The sequence below is a fragment of the Orbicella franksi genome, chromosome 11, assembly GCF_964199315.1.
Source record: "Orbicella franksi chromosome 11, jaOrbFran1.1, whole genome shotgun sequence".
NCBI lineage: Eukaryota > Metazoa > Cnidaria > Anthozoa > Scleractinia > Merulinidae > Orbicella > Orbicella franksi.
The window spans coordinates 26,744,626-26,754,363 of NC_138155.1; the positions used below are offsets into that span (position 1 = coordinate 26,744,626).

General features: G+C 40.0%; 1 protein-coding gene across 1 annotated transcript; it reads left to right on the forward strand.

The window, feature by feature from the left end:
* Window positions 1-6: 6 nt before the first annotated feature.
* On the forward strand, window positions 7-9,387 carry LOC145502243 (monocarboxylate transporter 13-like). The gene is made up of 5 exons (XM_081481496.1): window positions 7-103; window positions 1,723-2,145; window positions 6,359-6,915; window positions 7,603-7,972; window positions 8,531-9,387. Exons 1-5 carry the CDS (start codon window positions 7-9, stop codon window positions 8,809-8,811), a joined length of 1,728 nt encoding a protein of 575 aa, XP_081337622.1. The 3' UTR covers window positions 8,812-9,387.
* The last annotated feature ends 351 nt before the right edge of the window (window positions 9,388-9,738 follow it).

Genomic DNA, 9,738 nt, shown 5'->3' on the forward strand with positions numbered 1-9,738 from the left:
GACGGGATGGAAAAGGGACCTCGTTTCCAGTTCTCTTTAAACCAGGTTGCTACCCAAATAGCTGAAGTGCTCTATCGTTGCAAGGTGCAACTGTTCACTGTTAGTGAGCAATGGAGCTGAGATCCGGCTTATAGGCAAGACTTCTGTCTTATTAGGCTTGATCTTGAGCCCTACCTGAATCTGCAAAGAGTTGGCCTTTTCTCCTTTTTTCTTTAGATTTACGGTGACTCCACTAGCTCTCCTATGCTGGCTACGCTACCGCTCTTTAAGGGGGATCCAACTTAACTACAGATTTAGAGCAGTTGCTAAGGGATTACTGAGGGCGATATTTAAAGGAAAACTTTCATGTTTTGGAGCGTTTTGTTTTGCTAAATGGTGAATTTTATATGAGGGAACGTTTGCTTTGAAAAAAGGTTCGATTTCAGGTGCGTAACTAATGCCAGTCCCAAACCGCGCGTTAGAATTGTAAATCTCTAAAACTTGGGAGAAAGGAGGAACAGTCTGATTTTTCTCATGAATCAGAAATAAGTTAGCCTTAGGAAAGCTACTGTAGAAAGTCTGTTGATACGGGTGTTTATATGATATAACCTCATAATTTTTATCATAATGCGAATTTCATAAAAACCATTCGCAGCATTAAGCAAGTGGACGTTCGTAATCTATTGACACTGATTCAAAATGTCAGATTTAGAAGCCTTTTAAGTTTTATGATTTTTTCTATTCTGGTCACGTGACTTGTAAAATTTGGCTGTGATTTCAAACGTTTGCAGGACTCTTCAACGGAACAAACCTGCGCAAAAAGCTTACTATTGCGAGGTCTGGTTTTCAAAATATGACGGTTAGAGACGTTCCTCAGCAACAAATTCATGACCAATTGGTAGTTAAGAAGAACCCCCCTTAAATGATTGAAATAATCACTTGTGAAGAGGCTAGGTTAAGATAAACTGGGTTCTGTTCAGAATGAAAGAACTTATTAGTCAGAATAGCGTAAAAATAATTCTCATCCAGAAATTTTGTTGATATATAGATATCCCACTGATCAAAGAAGTGAAGGGTCTGAGGACGAGAATGGGTAAAGAATATTCACAGCCGAGCGAGACTAGAAAGAACTTTTCAGCCGCTGACCATCAAAACAAAAGATCGCAGAAAGAGGCTTCTTTTTTTCGTCGTTTAAACTCGTTTTCGTCTTCGTTGGAAAATTACATTAAAAATTCACTCAAAACATAGTATAACTCTTATTAAGATATTTTGAGGTCTTTTACGAACACTTCAGAAAGACAAAGCCGCGTTTTCGCTGCAAAGGTTTATCGATAATTTATTTCTTGACAACATTTCGCGCAGGTGGTTTGTCAGACCTCGTCAGTGTTTTCTTACACATGAAAAGTAGCGCTCTTATTGGCTAGAGTTAAAAGCCCCTCGAAAATATCCAGCTGACACTACAACACGAGCTAAACAATAATAATATTCAAATCTGGAAACTAAGTATCGAGTCAAAATATTCAAAGCGTTTTTACCGGCAATAATTGAGCTCGAGATAAAATTGGAGATTTTCAAAAGGCTTTGTAATGTTCATCGCTGATTTTTTGGGGCAACGAGAAAGCGACAAAATGAAGCAATTACTGATCATTAGGGACGAATACAATTCTCCCAATTAAAAGCAAATAGGGCTTCCGCGGAGTGCACTACTCAGCCAGTTGAGCTGGATTTCAGCAGGTTTTTAAGCTGAAAAGTCCGTGCATTTTTTTTGCCATCGTACATCAAGTGGAGTGCGTTTTGGGCTTGTTTTCAAGCCGTCAGTGGGAAATTTGATTTGTTTTTGCGCGATTGTGTGTACAAGCTATTTATTTACATGTCCTAAAGTGCATGTGTCACTTGAGATGACGAATCTTAACGTTGCCCGGTCGCACTCTTCAATGAATATCGAAAATCTTACATCGATTCCAGTGGGAGGAAGCATAACGCTTATCAACTACGCTCACAGGCAGCTACCGACCGAGTACAGCCCGGCTAAAGACCGAGGTTGGGCTTGGGTAGTTTGTGCAGGATCGTTTTTTGTTATGTTCATGGTATATGGGATTCACACTTCGTTTGGAGTACTTCTTGTTGTGTTACTCGACCATTTCGACGCAAACAAGGCGAGCACCGGTAAGGGTTTAATTTTATACTGTTATCCAGAATCGTACTGCATTCCCACTATCCATATTATATTCCACACAAACGAATTTCCTGAGAATCCAGCGAATGTAACTGCGACTGAGCTCCAATCGATATAAATTTATTATTTACAGTGATCGATGCGGTTGCAAAACGACACCTTGCAAAAAAGGAAAAAAAAATTAAATTAAAAAAAAAAACACGAAAAGTCTCTAAAAGAAGCTGCGATCGCGAAATGGTGTTTACGTTATGTAATATGCTAATATGGCTGTGCTCACATTGGCCGAGGCTCAAACGTGAAAGCTATATGCACTTTGCTGCAACTAAGCCAAAACTACGGTACTAAAATGTGCTTTCCTCTGCGCTACAAGAAATATGATTTACAGCGCTGCAGTCACAATGTAATGGTGATAACCAAACTTGACACGGTAAAATCTTATTTTGACTCGCAAACCTTTATCTTTGTAGTTCCAATTTGTCAAAACAGTTTTGATCCTTCATTTTATCAACTGCCGTTTTATTTCATTTTTCTTTTCGCTTTTGCTCAGCTTAAAATCAAGAAATGTTACGACATTTTTTTTTTTTTGTCGCCGTTGTATGAAAAATTATGCATGTAAAGCAACACAGTTTGCAGGTTCTCTATCTTGCATACTAATCATATGCAAATCTGACCGGCAAAACTTTATCCACCGTGATATTCTTGGCCAAGTTATAACATATTCACACAAAAGGAAAACCGCGCAACCACAGTTTTGATGGAACCTGTTAGAGTTTGCAGATAGCATAGCATGCGTGAGAGCATTTTTCAGTGGTACTGGAATGCGCCTTATTTTCAAGACGAAGCTTGTACAATGTTGCCCGGAACGAAATTTGATGAAAGCTTTTTTGGCGCGTAGCGAATTTTGCGCTTGGAGAGACCTACAACAAGAAGGAAAAATTAAAGAAGGAAGTTTTCTGACAAATGATTAAATCTTACTGTAATTGCTTGATGGAATGTTCGATCGAACTCTGAAGTCGCGTGGGCTTAATTCGAAGATATGTACATGTCTTGATGAAACAGATCACACAGAGAATAAACCGAGGCCTGGCTTATTACACAATAACTTGAATATGTAATGAAGGCCTCATGCTTCGAAATTCGAAGTACATAACGTTCGAGGTCAGTCTTGATCTGCGCGAAACAGGTGTGAAAAGATAAAAACGTACAGGATTAAGAGCCTAGGATTTCTTTTTACACTTTTCTTACAATTTCTACCTCTTTTTTTTCAAATTTCCACACCCAAAATTCTTTGTTTCTGTTAAAAATTATTTCATTTCATAGGCACTTTGTTGGCACAAATTTTAGAATATCCTTGGGATCTATGCTTTAAGTGTTACGTTTCTAGAATGAAATATAACGCCGTTTATACCCAAATTGTTTCTAACTGATTTACGTACGTTGAAATTATTGACAATTATCACCACCGGCCGTAAAGTTAACAAATGATGTCACTTTTCTGTGCAAGCTTTAGTTTTCACCATAGTTTCATTGTTACAAGTAAAAAAAAAGAAGCAATGTAGGATCTTGTTTCTCAAAGTTTCTCCTGGTCATGATTAAATCTTAGCCTGGGTGGCAGGCCGTAGAAGGGGAGGGGAAGGGTCAAAATGAGCGCGGGAGGACCAAGCACGCTTCGAAGAGGAACCATCCCCCCCTACCATCACGCGCCTCGCTCGCTCGTTATTTCCCCTTTCCCTCCCCTTCGGACGCTTGCCACACAGGCTAATTAAATTTTTGCTCCTCATTTTGTTCATTCAACAAACGTATTAACTCTAACGTAATTTGTTGCGCTACAGTGCTGTTTTAAATTAAAGCGGAGTAACATATTAATAGTGTTAATTAATAGAGTTAAGGGGGTATGGTACCCTAAAATATGGCGATGTTCATGAAAAATTCAATTTCTTGGAAATACAAGACTTAAGACCCTTGAGGACTTGTCAAAAACATTTTGAAACGATCTTGCCGAATTTCCTTCCAGATGAGTGTGAAATTTAAGGAAAGTACACAGTGGTATAATTTTTTTCACGTAGCAACGGCCATAGCAACGACTGTTTACTATAAGAACGTGACCAAAAATATACATTATTTTTAACTTATATGAACGAAACTATTTATAAAAAAAACTTTTAAGACATGCACAACTCGATTGGTATAATTATTTGTGAAAAGCTTTGCCTCAAATTGCCATCACAGGTTCATTCATTTCCCTTATGAAAAGGAATATTTCCCACAACTGCGGTAACTTTTTACAAAATAGAACAACCATTGCACCCCTCCCCCGAGATCCAACCTGCAACCCCCTTCCCCGCTATTTGGGGCTCGTTAAATGCTTAATACTTCGTGTAAGAAACTTAAAGTGCATTTTTCTCAAAAGTTTACTTTTGTACCGACTGACTTCGCGCCAACATTTCTACTTTGCAAGGTTTTTAAGTAGAATTCCCGAAACTTGGGCTGATCAAAGACCAATAGTATCGCGATGATATAAACCAAAAAAATCGTCACATTTTAAGATCTGTCACGTGACATGAGATGATTTGTCCACTGGGTGTGGTAAAAAATAAGGTTATTTCCAAATAAAGCTGTAAAAAGCGCTGAAAATAAGAGTTAACTGTCACAACTTCGGTTCATTGCACAGAACAAAACAGAAACTTACATGATATGCTTATTTGACAGTCAATTCTTGTTTTGTAAAAGAGCAGGAAGTGTTGGCGTCAATACTATAAAACACTACTTCAAAAGGCTGTGGCTGGTTTCCATAGCAACCATTTTGAGTAAAACTCTAGAAATTTAATTTCTCTTCTTGAGTGCAATAGCGCACAATTGATCTTTCTTCACCATATTTAAACAAACTTTTTGGTCCATATTGAGGGTACCATACCACCTTAAGCGACAGCTGTACCGCCCAGCAAATGGGGAGCCCCGAGAGATCGGCAGTTTTCTACCCCGCTCTTGGCGGACTTGATTCCTATACCTGACAATCCTGTTGCACAGATTTCAAGAGGAAAAGTTAATAAATACTTTAAGAGAATACCCGCAATTATTAACACTATATGTAGATATCCCTGCGTGGTCTCGCATGGTCTTTCCATTTTGCAAAGAGAAAGGGATAAACGCAATGGAGCTACGTCACGGTTTGCACATCTTGAAACGTTTTCCAAGTTCGTCGTTTGTAATCCGTAGTAATCTTCTCCATCCTTGTTACTTTATGTTTTTTTTATTATCTCCTTGGGTTTTTATTATCTTAGTAAACTGCTTTTTTCAGGTTTCCTTCAATTTAAAGGTTATTTTATTTTGTACGTGACCAAAATAACTCAAAATATCGTGACAGAGCTCTTTTAGGATTGAACATAATGAAAGCAGTGTTTAAAGGGGCAGTGTCCTTGTTATATACATCATGTTTTAATAAGTATGACCTGAAGCTTGTTATAACCTTGTTTTGTTATCATGGAAGATGAAAATTTTAACACCAAAAGTGGTGAGGGAAAAGGAATATCGCTTGAAAAGAACAAGTAATGACTAAAAGTTTCAAAAGTTCTCCAAAATTTTTAGTTTAATTGAGCTTGTTCCTTACTTAGCACCCCTAATTGTAGCTTCCCTATGTTCTCGAACCGCCCCACTCCCATTCTCTCATACCCCCACCCTGTTCATATACCCCCTTCAAACCCTCTTAGGTTTCCTCCACCCTTCCCCTACCCTCTTGGGTTTCCCCTACCCTCTCCCTATCCTTCCTCTACTCTCTTAGGTTTCCTCTTAGGCCTTCTCTCTTAGTTGTTTTTCTCTCTTGGGTTTTTTTTTCTTAGGTTTTTCCCCTTACTGGAACCTAGCTCTAATTTCCAATGTTTCCTTAATTTCCGATTTTTCCTTAACTTACACTCCTTATATATATTTTTGGTATTACAGAATTTTTCTTACTGTTCCCACCGTGAGTCGAACCTGGAGCCTCCCGCACCGAAGTGAAACCCCTTATCTACTACAACACATCAGTTGCTGTTGAAAACTTTCAACAGTTTTTCGATATCTTCCATTCTTAGTCCCAGGCAACTCGGCTAAATGTCGAAAGGAAGAGATAAACTTTTATCAAAGCAAGTTTAAGTTATAAATTAAGAGCCTCTCGTGTGTTAATGATCCGTAGTAGTAACCTGATTTTTTCTTTTTGTTTTTCCTCAGCTTGGATTGGCTCGATTTCCGTCAACCTTCTCTTTCTCTTCAGTCCAATCACCAGCTCTCTCGCGGGTCGTTACGGGGTGCGCGTCGTTACAATTGCTGGAGGACTAATAATGAGTGTTGGGCTCTTTCTCAGTTCCTACGCGCCAAGTATACTCTTCTTATACATCAGCTATGGTCTTCTGCTTGGAATTGGAACCAGTCTCTGCGCGACCATGGCCTTAATTGTATCTGCGGACTATTTTGACAAACATCTTTCTCTAGCCACTGGGATTGTAGCTTCAGGAAGTAGCTTCGGAACTCTGGTTTTTCCACCAACGTTGCAAATTCTGGTGGAGCGCTACGGTTGGCAAACAACTTTCCGCATAATGGGACTTGGAGGGATCTTGATGGCCATCACAGGCCTTGTTTACAGATCAGTGAATCGAAATCATGTCCCACTTCCGGCTAATGGAAACCAGTTCTTTGATATCTCGGTTCTTAAGAATAGGGCTTTTGTTCTATGGACTATCGCTACAACTGTCGCTGGGTTTGGTTATTTCATACCTCATTTCTTCCTGGTACGTGAAAAGGTTTCTAGCGTCAATCAGCGACGCGACAATGATGTCTGTGGAGTTAGGTCCATAGTTTGGAATGTTCGTACCTCAAGCGAGTGAATAATTCAGCGCGCTAAACTAGACTTCTGTTCGCTCAGGCCTAATTAAAGCTTCAGTCCAAATAAACATACAGCCCACTACTCCCTAACAGGGCGCACAATTGAAGGATCTTAGCCCCTTAGGTATCCCTTTTCTAGTGCGCATCCGCAGCTCCGATCAGTATAACAAAAAATATGTCGTAGAGGAGAAGAGTTCCCTTTTGTCGATCAATTAGACCTGGTATAAAATTCCTTCACTCAGAATTATCGAGTACTGATTATTACATTAATTGACCACCATAAGAAAACGAACAGTTGAAGTTTCGAGTGTAAACACACCGTCATTGTCAGCTCTTCGTAGTAGCCACGGTGATAAATGGATATTAATTTACCTTTATATGGTAGACTACAAGTAGTCCCTCTTTCGCTTAGTCCTTCGTGCGTTACGCAAAAGAAAATCGCGAGAAAAAAATTGCCGCGCGCTGAATCCTGGTTTATTTACGGTAACGCTTGACAGGCTGAGAAAACGAAGCGCCTAGTCGTAGTCTATTGTATGATTGTTAAAGAGACTATCTACTGATTTTCGGAGTTTTTTCTTTCCTGGTTTCACTAGATCCGTTATTCTGAAGACTTGGGAGTGCCGCTGTCCCAGGGTAGTTGGCTCATTTCCTACCTCGGGATCTCTTCGGCTATTGGTCGGATGTTATTCGGACGTGTCTCGGACGTGTGTTCTCTTAAAAACATTCACATCTACCGCGCTTGTATGTTTCTGTCTGGTCTAGCCTCAGTGTTGTGTCCGCTAGGAAACACCTATTGGGCCCTTGTGGTGTATGTAGTGGTGCTGGGCTTCCTAGATGGCTCCTATATAGGGCTCATGTCCATTGTGACCCTGGACATAGTGGGCGTACATAAAATTGCCCCAGCCTGGGGGATCCTGTTTTTCTGTCAGTCGTTTACATATTTACTTGGGCCTCCAGCAGCAGGTAATGTGTCTACAAATTAAATTCTCCTCACTCATTGCCATAAATTTATTTTAATCTCAGTTATGAGAATTTGGTCGTACATCAAGACAATATCCATTCTTTGATGACTTTCTTTATTCTCACCACCTGCCTGCTTTACAATTTATCAATAAGGTAAAGAGAAATTGAATATCGATCACTGAATTCAGCACCTTTAAGACTGACGGAGGCTCATGCGCTGGACCACGGATCGAGCTTCCCGAGTTCGTGTTCTGACAGGGGCCATTATCAGATTTTTCCGTGTTCTTGGGCAAGACACTTTACTCTCACGGTGCCTCTCTTCACCCTGGTGTATAAACAAGTGTACCGGAAAATTATAAATGCTGTCAAGCAGCCTGATGATGGCTAAAATTGCATTAAGGGGCCTAATTAGAAATGCACCTAGTCATACAATAGTCGCTTCATGCGACAGAAAACGGGAATAAACATCCGCCTGATGAACCACTAAGGTCAAATAACAGACTTCACCAGAGTACCAAGACAAAACCTAATAGAGTTCTTTTTTAATTCTGTTCGCAGGTTTTATGTACGATGATCTCAAAACGTTTAAGCCTGTGTTTTACTTAGCCGCTGGACCAATGATTTGCGGCGCGTTCATATTATTTTTTGCTGCCCTGTGTAAGTCAACTCAGGTCTCTCTCGGCCGGCAAGACGTCACCAGCCTTGTGTCGTCCCCCAAGCACTGCAACGGAGTGAATTCGAGTTATCAAGGATGTCCCACTCCTCCACCTACGATTGTTTTAACCGGGCCTAAAGAAAGAGAATCTTTGATTATCGTGGAAAGATTAACGGTAATATGACTTATCAACGGAATTCGCCGAGGCTCTCAACACCGTGAAATGACTGGTTTCAAAAGTGCGAATGCGTTACAGCAGTTTCTAAGTTACCAATCAGAGCAATCTCGTTCCCTGAGTCTGCGTTACCGCTGAACAAGGGTAACGCAGGCTCTGGGAACGAGATTACCAATCAGAGTTAATCATTACGGCTGGAAATAGCCTTGTTGACCAATCTGAGAGAACACAGGGCAAGCGAGGGCGCGACAAGCTTTGCTTTTTGAATTTGATTGGTTGATAAACGTGATCTTCTTTAATCTTTAATGTTTAATAAAAATTCCAAATTACCTTACACTGAACAAGTCAATCCAATGAATTTGAGGACAGTATAAAACAGAATACAAGATTCCTTAATGTAAGCCGCCTTAGTGTATCATTGTATGATTGGATACCTAGTTAGTTGTATATTCTCTCTGATTAGTATTATTTTATGAAATAAAGTTTTGTTCCCCTTTGTATTTTGTGTCATCTTGATTTTATAAACGAAATTTGCTTATTGAGTAAGGAAGGATCAAAGGGTTCGTGAAAACGTTTCGTGAGACTCAAGACCAACTTCGACCATCCTGATTCCGTGTCATGATTCTGCAATCGTTCTTGGATGTGTTCCCTTTGGATGATATGGATCAGGATCAGTGATCGTAGATCACTCAGATCATGGTACTTCAAAGAACTGATGAAACCCCTGTATTCATCGGTTTCTTTGATGCACCATGATCCGAGTGATCTTGGATCCCTGATCCTGATCCAGATCACCCCAAAGGAGCGTACCCATGTTAGATTATGAAGCAAAGCAGCTACATTAGTTTTGGGCAACTGATCTGCACACGCGTTATTTCATTTTTGCTTTTGATTTCGTAATTACACGTTAACCTCAGGGCAGACCCAAAAATGGGA